General features: G+C 44.6%; 1 protein-coding gene across 1 annotated transcript; it reads right to left on the bottom strand.

Moving 5' to 3' along the window:
• Positions 1-735: 735 nt before the first annotated feature.
• LOC149349016 (sodium-dependent glucose transporter 1A-like) lies at positions 736-8,718 on the bottom strand. The gene is made up of 5 exons (XM_089585969.1): positions 8,369-8,718; positions 6,424-6,520; positions 4,875-5,001; positions 2,064-2,222; positions 736-1,790 (listed from the first exon to the last, which is right to left on the bottom strand). The coding sequence occupies exons 1-5, from the start codon at positions 8,452-8,454 to the stop codon at positions 739-741; spliced, it is 1,521 nt and encodes a 506-aa protein (XP_089442095.1). The 5' UTR covers positions 8,455-8,718; the 3' UTR covers positions 736-738.
• Positions 8,719-16,558: the final 7,840 nt, after the last annotated feature.

The following is a 16,558-nucleotide window of genomic DNA, read 5'->3' as shown; positions in this document are numbered from 1 at the left end:
GAAAGACGCCGGCTCGATCTCGGCCGCGGCGGTCGCATTTTCGGTGGGCGCGAAATTCTAGAGGCCCGTGTACTGTGCGATGTCAGTGCACGCTAATGCCCCCAGGTGGTCGAAATTATCGGAGCCCTCCACCACTGAGTCCATCACGGTCTGAGAGGGTCTGGGACGATAAACCCAATATAACCAAACAAAATCTAATTTCCACTACCTGGGGTTATGTGCCTTATTTGAAACGCGGCCGCCACGGCCGGTACTGAGCCCCTGTTCTCTGGCTCAGCGTCTTAGTGCCTTAAACACTGTTCTATCATGGCAGCTATTCTTCAAATGAGCTTTCTTGGCATTTATAGGATCCCTTCCGCCGATATCTCACTGCCCGCTATGTTGGTGTTAGTTTCTTTCACTCACACCTGTCCTGTGGTAACGCTATACCTTGTCCATCATCATATCATCCATGACATCCGATGACGACCGTTTATGGATTAAAACCATGTGCGCCTGCTGAGTGGTGCAGCGCGTCACCTCCACAGCTCTAAGCGCGAGACAACTACGCGGGCAGTGCTCATCATCACTAAACAAAAAAAAAATTACGAGCTTTTGTTCGAAGTACGATTACCTTCATTTAGTATAGTTCGCCTGTTTGAAGGAACTAATCGGTCTCTATTGACAATATTTTCATTTTATTCACTAAACGAACTCTTTTTTTTATGACGAAAAGTTACCTTATCATTGCCGCGCTGCTTAAGCAGATGGCGTTTGCTCAGGGTTATCAGAGCTGACAACCGCGATTGGCTGCTTGTTTTCACGCAGTAAAGGTTTCCTTCGCAGATACAAGAACATACCGGAAAAGAATATTACCGACAGAATAACGGCCGCGAAAGAAACGTATATGAAAACGTTGGGAGTGCTGTCCAAGAACTGGCCTACAAGAAGTGGAGGTGACAGAGATCCAAGTCCTCCTGTAACCACTACTATGGACATCATCTTGTTGCTGATGTTGATGTGTTTCGCTACCCAGGCCGTGACTGCCGCATTCAGAGGACCCTGAGAAATACCAGCCAAAGCACTGCTGGCCCACAGAGCTGTATCATTGCTGGAACCCCACGCCAATAGCACACCAGCTGTTGTGACCAAGACGATGTGTGATGCGACCAACACGGAGAAGGCGGACACCCTGACAGTCACAAGAGCAGCGGCCAGGCGACTCGCAGCGAAGCACAGGAAGTACACGGCAACGAGGCGTGAGGCCAGAGGCTTGGAGAAGTGCAGGTCGCATTTGACAGCGAACGCCGTCAGCATTTGAGACGTTGTGCACTCGAGGGCAACGTAGACGCATACATAGGCGCACAGCATTGCTAGCGTTATCCGAGAGAAGCGTATGTGTTCCGCTGACTCCTCTGTACTCTTCGCAATGCCGTTCATAGTATCTGTCCTCCGCAAGTTGAAGCTGGTATTGTCGATGAAGTAGAGGATGGCCATAGAAGCTGCTACGAGAAACAGGAAGCCACTAGCAATTCCAAACGCATAGTAAATTGTGCTATCGGTTGGACCATCGTCAAAGCCCGTTGCGTTGAGGTATTCTAGAGGCTCGATGGGCACATTGTCTGTGCCATTCCATTTCATATTAGGCAATTGTATAGATGCATTTGTGTTGCTGGCGCTGCCTTGTGTAGACAGGAATGGCCTCGCAATGAAGGGAGCGCCGAGGCAGCCGATACCGAAGGCCAAGTGAAAAACTTGTAGCGCAGGGCTCGAGTTTTTGGGCCACATCTTCAAGATCCACACGTTTGCGCCTAAAGGCAAGGAGAACAAAAGGAGGAAATAGGCCAATACGTTAGTCTAGAAGATTTAGGCACGCACAGCCACACACAAAAAAAAAAGGAATCAAGCCTGAATGCTAACTTCATAGAATTTTAGCTCGCAAGGGATTTCAAGCAAAATCAAACACTGTGTTCGAGTAAAGCCACAATCTTCATTAGCTTAGTGGGAAAGGGTTGGAGGAGTGCAGGTGTACTAGGTGGCACGAAACTGGTAGCTTTACACGAAGAGGCAATCTTCAGACTCACCTGTGCCGAAGGCGCCTATGCTGAGTCCGCCGAAGAACATCATGACATGAGCCAATGGTAGGTTTCCACTCAGGGGGATCATCAGCGCTGTGAAGCAAGTCAGCACCGTGGCTAGGATGGATACGACCTGGGTGTTGTACGTGTCGTATAGCTTGCCCCCTGCGCAAAAGACATGCATGTTCAATAAATGCGGCGTTTTCATGCGTGTGTCCGCTCACTTTGGTGACGGAACGAAACCACGCCTATGCTGCGCAGCCTGCTTAAAAAATAGGCTTGCCACTACCTGCGCGAATGATCACCACATCTCCAGGGTGATCAAAATGGTGAGGAAGCGCTCTTTCCGGCCGAAGATGCCAATACTTAGGTCGACAGTCAGCAGGGTCTGCTGGTTTTGGGGGATGAGAAGGCTCACAGGCTACTCCATAAATATGGTCGCGACCAGCGTTCAGCTCATACGAGTGGAGTTTTGCACATTTGTTACGAAGACTTGCCCACACTAGTTTTAATTTAATATGGGTTTAGCAAACACCTAAGTTCCCTATGTTTATGGAGGTGAATTCAAATGAATACGACGATAACTAGGGAACTGCAGGATGAACCGCTCTAGCAGCCACACACACACACACGCACGCACGCACGCGCGCACGCACGCACGCGCACACACGCACGCACACACGCACACACAAAGTCAAAGTCAAAGTCATTTTATTCAGGCAGCAGTAATAGGTGCCTAGGAGGCAGACATAACGGCAAATTAATGCCTGACTCAGTGTCGGCCCCCTTCCCCCCTTCCCAAACACATCACTCAACAGCAGGTACAGTCAGATCGTTGAACAAAGTTTCGATCAACATAAAAGGAACACATTAATACAGCATAGCATACAGGGCTAAGTCATACTGCGAGGAAACAAACAGCCAAAATAAATCGCATGCAGTAATAGGCAGAGAAAATAAACAAGCGGGAACAATAAAACATTCACAACAAAAACCATCTGGTGTCTACTTGAATCCCAGAAAAAAAAAAGGAAATAGTCAAAGTTGTGTGCTAAAAAAAAATGTGTGAATGTTTCTTTTAAAGGCTAGAGCTGAAGAACTGTCAGTAATGATATTCATAACCATGGCGTGCTTATTCAAGAAGTCAGGAATCTGATATGTTAACTTTGGTGTTCCGTAGTTTGTACGAATCCTGTCTCTGTTATAAATGGTATGCCGGAGATTGTACATGTGTTCTTTATGAAGATATGTGTTCTTTATGAAGATTCACACACACACACACACACACACACACACACACACACACACACACACACACACACACACACACACACACACACACACACACACACACACACACACACACACACACACACACACACACACACACACACACACACACACACACACACACACACACACACACACACACACACACAAACACACGCACACACACACACACACACACACGCGCGCACGCGTGCACACGCACGCACGCACATACAGAGAGAGAGAGAGGTTTTTGGCTTCCATCGCGCTCTACGTATAATATACTGTAAAAGAAACTCCTCCTAATAATGTGACGCTTAAGACAAGAAGCAGCCCTTATCACAGATATAAATCACATGAAAATCCCCATGCACCACTTTTCTGTGCCTTTAATAATACCGCTCGTAGAAGACAGCAAGCCGCAGGAACTGCTGCTCACGTCTTTAGACGACCCTGAAAATCAAACTGCAAGCACGAGGAAGTGTCATCGAGCCGGATGCATTTGAATTCAGGAATTACTTATTTCTTAAATTATGCCTTACATACTAGTGCGGTTAGCATAGTACAATAACGGTGGAGTAGGCTCCTGGGTAAGACTATAGTAGGGATGAACGCCGAGTTTATGTGGGATTTCGAGTATGTTGTGAATTCTTCCTTTTTATATTTTATATCTCCTTCGGACTTAACTAAAGAATGTGCAAGAGCGTGAAGAAATATGTGGACTTGCCCGGCTACAGCCTCCGTGAGAAGGAAGGTAGGCCTGCGATGGGACGTTGCAGGTGACTATCGCAAGTGGACGCATGATAATCGCTTTATCGAGAACTTTCGCCACTTTTTAAGTGAGGCTTCTCTGCACTCCTTCTTCTAACTTTCTCTCTCTTTCTCAGTATGCCTAATGGCAAACATCTCGAATAAAAAAAAGAGTATGTGGCTTCGATGTGCCTTTTTTATTTGTGATACATTGCAAAACCTGGAGCGCCAGAGAGTGAGAAAGGGGAATGCAAGGAGGTTGCCCAGAAGGGTATTCCGGTTGGCTGCTCTGCACTGGGGAAAAGGGAAGAGAGGGCGTAAAGGGAAAGAGGGAAGTGAAGGGCGGTGTGAAGAGCAAGGACATCAGGTAAAAGCATGCGCGCTGCCAAGTTACACCTTCTTGCGCAAACACGACGCTGACAGTAATCGGAACCGCGCCGAAACCGCCTTCAGGGGTGGCGATCACATTAACCACGTTCCTTGGATTCTACTCTACGTCGCAGGCTGAGAATCGAAGTGGTACAGTGCTCAAATCAGCTTTTGTCTTTCGGCGGTAACACCATGCATACACAGAGATGTTCTGTTGCCTAATCACAGTCACATTTATCACAAGCAGCACTATGGGCAATGCCAGTGGGGTGAGTGACGCTTCGTAAAAGAAACGCCAAGCCTTAGGCGGGAAATAGGCATGGGCAAAGGAATGCGTGAGGGGTGTGCTAAGAGATGCGAGAAAGACGGTACCGTCTCCTCCCATTAGGACTAAGCGCAGCGGTGGTTGACATCGCCATTTGTACCAACCGATAAGGGAGCCAACCAGACCACCGACGCAGCGAGTCGTGATCAGCTGCGAGATGGATGATAAGCTGGTGCTGTAAATCTCTCCAAGGTCCAGCAAGGCCACGCCGGTCAAAGCCACCACCAAACCCTGCGTCGCCAAAGCGTAAACACGATTGTTAACAGTAGTCTGCTCAAGCCTAGCCAAGAAGACGGCGTTTATAAAAATACTTTGAACCACAGGAGTCTACAGAAGAGCTTCCTCTCGCTTACTGAGGGCAGTTTGCTATGACCAAAATATTTCCGCTCAAATGCAGCCATCACTGAGACTTCTTTATTCGTCTTTGCTTTCATGCAATATCATCTGTTATAAAAAGCAGTAACTTCTGTCGGTATTTCCAACACACCGGGTACGTTGAGCGAAAAGAGAGAAGCTCTCCCTTCAATATAGCGAGCACCGAAGATGGTGCCAAAGCTGGCGGCCAAGCACAAGCCTGTGCATTTACCAAGGTGGGGTAATAAATGACACGCACGTAAGCGGCGAAATTTGTTTGAGAATGTGTCTGAGAATGGGGTAGTGACAAACAGAAATTCCTCGTTTGGTGGCTGCAGTATGAGCCATTCAGCAGCAGCTGAGGCATTGCCTTGCATGCTGATAGTGTGAATCGGTGTGAGGCGGATTATTCTCAAACAACGTCTTCAATAAGTTTGTGGAATAAAAATTCCAGCTACAAATCGTGCGCTGCAGCAAAGGAGAATCAGTTAGTTTCCGTTCAAGCATACAATACTCTTCGGAGCGTTATAAACGTATTGCCGCTCTTTTGGGTATATAGTACATCATATCCTTGAGAGCTCGTGAAGGAGGCCTGACGGTATCCTTATCGAGCTTGATTTGAAGTGACTGAGTTCTGAGCGTTTGTGAGGTATTCATAATGCCTGTATGCCTAATTTTTTTGTCGTATAAAACTTTGTCAATTTGTAAGTAGAGGCTCTGTGGCTTGGTTCCTATCACTCAATTTCATAAACATCAGCTGTTTCAACGTGAAAGCAACAAATATTGTAAACTCTATGTGCACAAGATTTGTCTCAGAAGTTTTACATACAAGGGGCGTTCTGGGCAAACTGGGGCCTTTTTTTCTCGTCAACGCTAAAAAGGACCCAGAAACTTCTTGCTGGTCATTTAACATTGGGACAAGTCTCCGCTCTAGACGCATGACGCTCCAAAGTCTGTGTTTGTTCTCACTGAATGGCGAATTTTTTTCATTATTAGCTTGAGACAGTTCTGGAAAGCTGACGTGGTGATAGAATGTTAAATTTACAATATAGGCTAAGTGGCATCACATCCGAAGCATGCTTTCTGAGCATGTTAGTATAGTACGTTCACATCCCTAAATTTGACACAAAGCTCCCATCTTCAATATTCTGACAATATACGTGATTTCTATTGTCACGTGCTATTTCTGTGACTAGACTTGGACTTTTCATTTTTCTCCCAGCTAACCTACACATGCAAAAGCAACGAAGAAAAAAAAGAGGCAGCTTAATTTGCGAAGTAAACGATCTGTGTACTTACCGTTCCCAAATTACCGAGGCTCACGTTGCATGTTCGACCAACGTTCAGCCACAGCTCGGCACGGGGAGATCGCGTCTTTGTAGAAAATTCGTGTTCCCTGGGCAGTTGAGGAAACCAGATGTGTGTGCTCGTCAAGAGATACAGCGAAAACATTAATCTCTTTCCTCGGAGCTTACTCTTTACATAAAGGTATTGTTTACATAAAGCTGAGCTCAACGACTGCAAAACTATCGTTCTTGGTGCCCGCGTAATCGGCATAACTATACTATAGTGACACCACTTCTGAAGCCTTCAAGGCGACAACGAGGACTGCTCCATCCAATTATTGTTCTCAGTAAAAATTTATTTTCCTGTTCTCCAGGGATATATTGACATTTTTCCTGCAGCAAAATACGCATTTACCAGCGATAAAATTGCATTTAAAAATCTTCATGCCAACTGATTAAGATTTCTGTAATCTTTACTGTTTAAGATGTCCTGGTAGGCTGACCACAATTAAGCGGCATTTCCCAATCCCAGGAAATTCAGACAAGCGCTTCAAGTTTGTGTGGCTACCACTACGTGCAGCATGATGCTGAGCATTAAAGATTACTTTGCGAATTTGGTCTATTTAGTGCACATCATTCATTTTGAACAGCCTTCAAAACTCTTTGGTGACAAGAAAGGATGTATTTTATGTCAGATTCGGCGTAGGCCATCAATATAAACATCTCCGTACACCATTTAAAGGGATGTCTTGCGTTTTTCTCCATTACAAATGAAAATCTTCCCATTCAGTTACGCGATGTTCGCTATCGGCGGCCGTCAGGTGGCGCCAGTTGGTGATGTTCAGGAAAGCGTGGCGTATTCCTGTAGTACGCGGAAGTTTCTCGAAGCGGCGACTCGCGTTGCATGTTATTCATTGCAACCGAGAGCTGCCTTCAGCTCGGCAATATGGCTATGACAGGGGAGCGCGCTAAGAACAACATTGGAGAAATAACACCAACTTTTGTCCCATCAGCCGAGCACAACACACTAGTATATATACACGCACCTACGCAAACCACCATGGCACCTATCCACGTGCTCTTGAGCGTGTGTCCTTGGGTGTGGGAACGCCACTATGTGCGCGCACCTGGCTTCGTCCCCTCACTCGCTCCCCCCTCCCGCCCCTACCACTGTGCAGTACTTCTGATAAAAATGTGCACGACACTTTTTCTTTGTTATCTATTGCAGTACGCAGCTCGGTGCGTCGTAATGAGTCTGAAATTTTCGAAATAGTATTGCCCTGCCAAATCGCTGGTATACCAGCGTAAATCGGGTGACAATAAAACGGGAGACTAAGGCCGCTAGTCAACATTTAGTTTTTGTCTGAAATAATGCCCGTACAAATATAAGAGGCGCCGTAATCAGGAAACTAGCACAAATTCAGCGCAGTTCCTGCATTCCTCCCTAAGTGCATGTACCCTCGAAGAAGACTGAATTTACCAGCGTACAGAAACAAGACAAAAAGAAAACCAAACGTGGTCACACCTGTAGGCAATATTTGCCTTCAGACATGCGTCTTGACTAAAACGAAGCTGATACCCGAGACATGTGTGAGAAAAACGCAGGGGTTGGCTTCTAATGAAAAAAGCTTCTTTGAGATCTCTGCAGCGACCCGCATTGGAGTAATGCGAAAGCAAAACGTCCACATACTATATCGACGTCCGTGTACTATATCGATGTCCATAGCTATTTTGACATCTAAGTGTACTTTCTCGTGTTTTTTTCGTGTTTAATTAACTAATCGCACCTCATCAACCAAATGTTTACCACGGCAACATTTTATAACACACTATCTGTCACAATACGCTTTCATACATTTATCTGCAGAGAACGACGTAATCGTGCGGACAAAACTGCGGACACTTTTTGCTGCAGCGACAAAGCCATATAATATTCTCGCGTTAACAGTAGGACTCACCTTTGGTCGGCAATAGTCGCCTGAGGCTGGTAGCGCACGTCAGCATGCTGCTTACGGGAATCATTTCTTTTCATCCTAGATTCCATCAATGCTCAGGGAAGGTGACCAGGTAGGAACGAACCCGAGACTCTCAGTGTTGCCAGGAACGGCACGAACGGCAGAAAACGCTGCGGCAAGCTTGGCGCTGAAACTTATGGTGTGCTCGGTGTCCTCGGCATGGCAAACAGCTGCTGCGAGCAAAAATAAAAGAACGGGATACGTCATTCCGCATGGAATGCAGTAGGCTGCGCGATGATTTCACGCAGCAAAGAGCACAATGCTAAAAGCACCCTACAAGGAGAAGTAAAAGCGGCGAATGAAGTTCTGGCGCAGACGCCATTGGTGAAGCGTTCCAGTAGGCTCAACGGTAATAAGGAAGGAGAGAAAAAAGTATTATTAATTCAGTCTATCTAGTGAAACTATTAAGCTCATTATTCAGCGTTTCGATTTGACACTACTGAGTTTTAACTAACCCGCCAAATAACTGGCTGCATAATTGTAGACATATACAAGAAAACAAAGTCTAAGATAGTTTTCTCTTTGCAGCGCACAAGAAATAAACAACAGATATGACGGCACAGCCACGAAAGAAGAAACTACGAAACAAATACAAAGAAGGAGTAGACAAAATATGAAAAATTAAGATGCATGTTCGAGAAGCACTAATTCTGGACGTGAACCCATGTCATATGGGCCCATGTGCGAAGGATGGGGTGCATGCAACTCTGCTAAACAAGCACAGCGTAGCATAATATTAGTAGTTAGGCTGACTGAAATTTGACACAAGGGAACCCTCTCTTTTGACGAAGAAAATGCCCATACAGTATATAAGGTGCTCCGATAAACCAAGCCGGCGATATACAACCAGCCCAACCAGCGCGATAGAGGCCCATGTATTTACCAAACTGCTTTGTTCCGAACTTCCTTCTTCCATAAGCAAGGACTACATAGTCAAGAGCCAACAATGCAAACTTTTGAAGCGATTATGCTTTGCGGAAAATTTTTAGCAACACATGTCGAATTTACTCACTCGATTTCAAGCACTTAAACTAAGGCTACTGACGTGTTGAAATGCCATTTGACCTATTTTAGATGCAGTAAAGATGCCTAGAGGCACCGAATTGCGTGATACTCGCTATTGTACAAATAAAACTTTACAAGTTACCACTGAAAAGTGTAATGAATGTCTCACTTTCGAACACAACTCCGCTGCGTGTCCAAAACCCAAACAATTAAACTAGAAACTTCAATGAAAGCAGAGGCCTATCATTAAGAATATATGGAGCCTTGATAGGAGGGAAAGAAAGGTTTACAGCTCCGTGCAACATCTGTTTGAAGGAATTAGGTGAGATCTGTCACGGAGTCAGTACCAATTCGCACGTAAATGTAACGGCATGTACTACTAAACCACCAAAAGCAGGAAACACATGTACGGCAAAGCTTTTCTCACCTTGTGTCCCCGTGCTATTCTTGCCAGTTTACGATGCCCTGTGTCCCAGACACTCCACCAGATAACTTCTTTATCGGCCGTTGCCTTATCTATAACGAACGAAGCGCAGGAAAACGCAAGCATGCAGAGATAACCTCTTTTGAAACGCTTTCTATGCGGTCGAGGTTAGAAAGGCCATGGCTGAAGCTCTACTCTGAGATCACACTTGTTTTCGCGTGCACACTTATGCCTGAAGACACAGGGACCTCGATTTCATTATTATTATCACACAGCTGTCCTGAACAATTAGTGCCGGCTTCCACCTGTCTGACTTCGAATAAGCGTCAAGTGCAATGTCACTCACAATAACGCCATGACTGTTGTTTACTTCAGGCAAGTTTTTACAGGCAGCTTATAAAAATTGCAACGTGCTCCAGCTGTGATGTTTCGAGAAAACTTTGCCATAAGCATGGGAAGACATTAGTGTACGCGTAGGTATTGAATGCCGATTACGAAGTTGTAGGCTATTGTTTTCCAGTTTTCGCTTGCGGCTTAGAGTCAAACCTCCATAGTATTTTTTGAGGCTCTAGTCTAACAATCTAACTAACAGTAATAGTTAGTACGAACAAAATGGGTAGGATTCACGTTAAACAAAAAAAGGGGGGCGGGAAGGAGCAACGAATAAACGAAACAGCCATTTTGATTTTGTAGGCAAGGTGGCACTCGTCCAAGCCCCGATTCAAAGGTGATATTGCATTAATATCTGTGGTAGATGCGCCTGGTGGATATAGGGCGCCAATACAGAATGTATAAGTGTTTTTCTTCTTTCTTCCTTAAATACGCGTTGATTTCAAAGAGACCAGCACAATTCTAAATGCGACATACTTTTGGGTTCAGTATATAATAACTTGCCCAATGGTACACATCTTGCAATGATTATATCACACCGTTAGGTAGTGTTGACAGATCATCGTGAAACTTTAAAAGCTCAAAGTTTACTTGACACAAGCTGAATTGGGTCGGCTGGTTCGGTATGAAAAAACTGAAAGCAACGTAGCATACAAAATCAGTGTCCACCGTCTCTGTCTCATACGCTGTTTATAGTCTAGCCAGTCAATCGGTGTACAAGCATCCTTGTTAAGCAGCGCTGAAAGGCTTCGGAAAGCGGCAATAACTCTTCATGACAGTTGACAACTCACGCACTGAGATATCCCATTTCATTTCACGAACACTGTGTGCTACCACAGACCCGAAATACAGGGTGTTTCATCTAAGAATTGACACAATTTTTACAAATAAGTTTTTTAGTTAGAACAGTGGGTTTTTTTTTTTCGGAATAGCATTGTCAGCGGTGTAGTACACCAAAAACCATATAAGACGAGCTGAGTAGCGGGCTGGTTAACAAATACAGAACAGTTAACTTTTTAACTATTAGTGTCAGGCTCCTCGATTACTAAAAGGCGGGTAGCCCTCCTCAAGTAACATCCATATCAGTCTTTAGAATTTCGAAAACGTGGCTACCCTCGGCGCTGTGGCCCAACAAATTCTGGCTATTTCGGCGAGCTACGTACACAGGAGAGGCTGCTTTGCCTGCAAGCTTCTCGAAAGCGCAAGTATTTTGAGGTTATGTAACCAAAATTTGCTGGACAGCGCCGAGGGTAACAGCGTTTCTGAAATGCTAAATACTGATATGGATATTACTTTACAGTGGGCTACACGCCTCTCAATAATTAGAGACTAACAGAAATAGTTAAAAATTAACTGTTGAAAATTAGTTAACTAGGCTTATAGTTAGCATGTCTTAGCTGTATTAGGATGTACTGCACTGCTGACAATGCTATGCCGAAAAATGCGCTCTTCTAACTAAAAAAGCCTATTTTCGAAAAGTGTTAATAGTCTCGGGTGAAACGCCCTGTATAAAGCAGTACTGGCTTGTGCGGGACTTACCTGATGTTGAAGCCGAGGAGTTTATTCGGCTGCGAATTGCTGAAGGGGCGATAGAAATAGGATTGGCGGAAATAATCGGTCGTTTTGTCGCACTCGTCCTCGTGCACGTGGATACGATGAATGTTTTGAAAAACAGGGAGCAGACCACGAAGCTCGTTGCCGGCGTTGGCGCTGACACTAGGCACGGCTAGAGATGTGAAGGCCTGAAAAAAACACTGCAATTTTGGAAAAAAACCGGTTTTTTTCGTTTTTTTCAGATGATGGAAAATGGAAAGAAACATCGAAAATTTCAATTTTCAATTCCAAAATGCAATTTGAAGGTTTTATGGCTCCTTGCTTTCAGTTTAGGTTTTTGTTTTTGCTTTGAAAACCATTACAGCATGCATCGTTAAAAGATTGGAAAGCAGTCGTCATTGCCGGTGCCAGGTAGTGCTTTTAAAACATTCATGCTGCGATTACGCGGGTTGAAGGCCAGGTCAGATATAAGCTCCAGGCTTGACTTAAAACACACTAATAGTTTGAACAAAATGGCTGCAAATTCAACAGCGCTACGCACACGGCATAAATAATATAGGCTGCTGTGCACGTAAGCGGTTTTAGCCAAATACAAGCCTAGCTTCTTGATTTCCAACGTAGCAGAGTACAGGACATCCGCAGGAATTTGGTCCAGGACAGGTGTCTTCAGCGAAGCACGTGGGCCCATTTACCTGGTGGCAAGACCTTTGCACCAACCAGCCGCTAACTCGTTTGGCTTGCCGGCTGCTGATACCTCCATCATCCGCCAGCTGCGGACTAAACTGGTCCCGTTTCGGAAACGTCCATACAAGGATTCGCAACAGGCTTTCAGGGGAACGCGTTCGAAAGCTTGTGTATGTGCAGTCGAACCTAGCTGTGGACACAGCTTCAATCCATGCTGCTGCGCGTAGTGCCGCATCCAGCGACAGTGACTCTGAGTCCGATGTGGAGTGACTTATAGATCAGTTTCCATGTTCCCTTTCTCGGTGCAATAGAACAAGAAGTTCGTTCCACAAATATGATATTTTTATTTCCATATTCGCCTGAAGTGCAAATCATTATTTATCTTCTCGGTGAAATAGAAAAAGAAGTTTGTTTCACAATATGACATCTATAACTACATATTCGACTGAACTTCGGAGCATTATTATTGATCGTCGTGCTGTTGCAAATAAATCTGTTTTTGTCATGTTTTGCAAAATTTCCAATTTTTCATGAAAAAAACCCTGAAAGAAACGGTTTTTTTCATGCCATTCAAAATTTCATGAAATTTTACATCTCTAGGCACGGCGCGAAGCTGCTGCGGTGGTACCGAGCCAACTGCTAGATCACAAGAGCTATAGTAGTAGGGCTAGCTGGCATTTTATAAGGAACGAAGCAGCGTGAGGAATTGGGTGTAACATGAATAAAGTGAGGCACACGAGCTCTCAGGAGCGTCTCATTATTCGTGTTTCCATTATAAAAATGGTCTATAGAGAGTCAATAGGCTTCTTATAGACTCCACTGCCTTCCTATAGATATTTTTGTCTGTTCATAGCCTATAGAGTGTCTATAGACGAAAGTATACTTAAAGTGTGGGGCCATAACTCTATAGATTGCTTAAAGCATTTGCATTGCCTATAGACTGTTCTCTATGATCTGTCTATAGTCTATAGTTTTTACAGACAGAAGTCTATGGACCGTCTATAGACTCTCTAAAAAATTTTTGTAAGGAAATTGTCCCTCTACCTCGAGCAGCTTCGGTGGTTTCGAAGTGCTAAATGTTATCAGCATAGCAAGGTCTTGGGAGAGCGTTGAGGATGCACTAAATTCACTGACTGTCAACGATGCGTACAAGCTTTTTCTGCTGCTATAGCCCGCGCACGTAAAATAACACTCTCTTTCACTCCAAGACACTTGAAATGTTTCTCAGCGGCCGTTGGTTTGTTTATAGGTCCGAGTACGAGTTGGTTTAGGCAAATGGAGTAAAAGCTGTCTTCGTACGTGACCTGAATTAGATACAGGATGGACATAGGAACACTTTTAGGCACGTCCGCACTGGAACACAAGAGTGTTCTGCTGTCGTTGCGGGTGTATATCCGGTCAAATCTTTAAAAGGGCCCAGAAACACAATCTTAGTCGACTGTTTTGCCTGTTGATCGCATACAGTGAGTTACAATGGTGCTATTAGCGTCGTTAATACCGCGTATATTCCGTGTTTTAATATTTTAATCTCCTCCCAAAAACAAATTCATGGCTCTGATGGTGTCGCCACACAGTCGCGGGTTTCAGCAGCGGATATGACATCACCTGGCGCGAGCTTGATGATCAGACAAACAGTAAATATGCTGCAAATTGTGTGAATAAATAGACACATTTTGTCACCTGTCTGCGTTTTATATTAGATCAACAAAAACGACTTGTTTGTCTTAGACAAAAGCCCTGCAAAGCAAGTAAAATAAATATACACCACCAGGGGCGCTCTGGCATGGAAACCACGCTGCCAGTCTCAGCAAGAACGAGTTACAGAGAGCAGGCAACCATGGAGTACAAACTTCCGCGACGTGCTCTGGCTGGCTGTTTTGATTGGTTGCGCCAAGTGCCGTCATTGGGAAAGCGAAATAGGAGTGGGAAGCCCCGCAAAAATCGAGTTGAGGGCAGCGTTTTGTTCGCTTGTGTTTTGAAATTTCTTCATTGAATAACTCCCGTCCTGTGCATCGATTCTTGTAATTCTTTTTAAGTCAGCATCTGTGTGACATAAAGCACCCACCTGAAGTATAGCCGGTATCCCCCCAAGCAGTGTTTCGCAGCCCCTTTAACTGGCATGAATTTTGCATCCCTACTTGCACTTGTAAAAGGGTTCGCTAGGCTATACCATTGGCATATTGATGCTGTAATTCGACGCGTATGGTGGCACTTAATGATCCATTTTTTTTTCAGATTATGCTTGAGCGGAGTACTTGGCTGAATGGATCAAAATTATTATAAAACCGCATCGTCTGCAGCTATACGAAGAGCCAAAACAAGCGGCACACGAAGCAATTGTTCGGTTCATCTCGCTTCCTCCTCTGTGTAAACCACCTCTCCTGTTATGCTAGACAAGTCCCTTCACCCTTCAAAAAATCCCTTCACTATGTCCACGACAGCTTTATAGACATGTGCATGCTAAAACCAAATGATCCAGCATATGCTCTTCGAAATTCTGAATTTTGGTGGATCCCCTTTTCACGCACTACATATGATCATCAAATGCTCCGCCATAGCGTTCCAACACTGCTAAATAAGCTTATCTTGAACAACGCCTGTATTGACACCTGCAATCAAAGAGACATCCGGGACATATGTTTACGATTGTAATGTTATTTATGTTGCTTGTGCCTGAGACCGCATTTTTATTTGAGATCTAGTGACCACTTTGCTTGACATGTTTTTTGAATTACTAGAATGTACAGCTTAAGTGCCAAATGTTTTGCGCTTTATTTCACACGCAAATCTTATTCGTGTTCTTTTTTTGTTTTGTTTTGTACACGTGTCCCCCCGCGCTGCAAGTCATGTATACGGGGGGTTCAGGCTGTTTCAAGTGGAAGTTGTTTCCACTTTTTTGCCTGAACCAACCCTCATCAATTTGTGATGAAAATAAAAACGTTTGATTGATTTGATTTGAAGTAGTTTATCCAGAGTAAGCGCGACTGCGCCACCAGAACCGTTGCTACGTATCCCCCTTGTTCTGGCTCTTCGTAGCAGCAGACGATGAAGATTAATAATAATTGTGATTCAATCAAGCAATTACTCCATTCAAACATAATACAATCTAAATAAGAAGGAGTAAGTTGTCCTCTAACGCACTCCCTTTATAAAAGGGTGTTCTCTAAAGGACAGTTTACTACACTTTTACTCCCATGTAGGCGTATTCGTGTTTAGAGTGTATGAAAGAAAATGGACCACCAAGTGCCACCACAGGTGTCAAATTACAACATGAGTATGACAGCGGTTTAGCCAAGAGAAGCCTTTTACAAGGTGCACTGAGGGATGCAAAATGTGGCACGTCTTTCGCAGCCGTGAGTATACCGTTTCCCGGCTGGCTTCTCGCTTCGTGGGCCAGTTCGTTTTTTTCCATGTTTTTAGCTGTCGCAGAGCCTGTATTCAGAGACTGCTGTAAAATGGTCGGATATGAAGTTCAGTACGAAGTTTAACATTCTCGTATTCCATGTCATGATGCTAAAGAAATTCAGGGGGCACTTTGGCTCTCTAAAGTGCTGCAAGGCGAAAGCGTTTCCTGGCCACTGTTTTGTTTTTATTTACTTTTTATTTTCATATCGTGTTTTTTATTTATTTTTTTCCTCCTTTTATTAATTTTATTGTTTTTATTTTTATTTCCACATCTTATTTTTATTTTGTGTTTATTCTTGTTTATTTTTTTATTTTTATTTGTTATTTTCCCTTTCTTGACTTTACTCCTTTTATTTTATTTATGAAGCCCGTGCATTCCCTAGATGCGCCTTTATTCATGCTGGAACCTTGAGCCTTTTAAGCAGTGACGCCGAAAGGCGGACGAATCTGCCGACGCGTCTGTCGACCCGTCTGTCGACACTCCTGCCGACGCGTCTGTCGACACGGCTGCCGACGCGTCTGTCGACACTCCTGCCGACGCGTCTGTCGACACTCCTGCCGACAGTCTGTCGACACTCCTGCCGACACGGCTGCCGACGCGTCTGCTAACGACAGTATGATGCATTAAAGGCTTTCGCCTTAAAAATCGCGCCAGTTAAAGATTTGGCCGG

The sequence above is a fragment of the Amblyomma mixtum genome, chromosome 4, assembly GCF_055824585.1.
Source record: "Amblyomma mixtum isolate Tamu chromosome 4, ASM5582458v1, whole genome shotgun sequence".
Lineage (NCBI taxonomy): Eukaryota > Metazoa > Arthropoda > Arachnida > Ixodida > Ixodidae > Amblyomma > Amblyomma mixtum.
This window is presented reverse-complemented; position numbering and strand designations above follow the sequence as displayed.

Bases quoted from the DNA above. Each gene is read 5' to 3' on its own strand.
- LOC149349016 (XM_089585969.1), bottom strand. From the start codon at position 8,454: ATGGAATCTAGGATGAAAAGAAATGATTCCCGTAAGCAGCATGCTGAC. The intron at 5,002-6,423 runs GTAAGTACACAG...TTGGCGACGCAG, and splicing joins GCCTCGGTAATTTGGGAACG to GGTTTGGTGGTGGCTTTGAC. The intron at 1,791-2,063 runs GTGAGTCTGAAG...CCTTGCCTTTAG, and splicing joins CATAGGCGCCTTCGGCACAG to GCGCAAACGTGTGGATCTTG.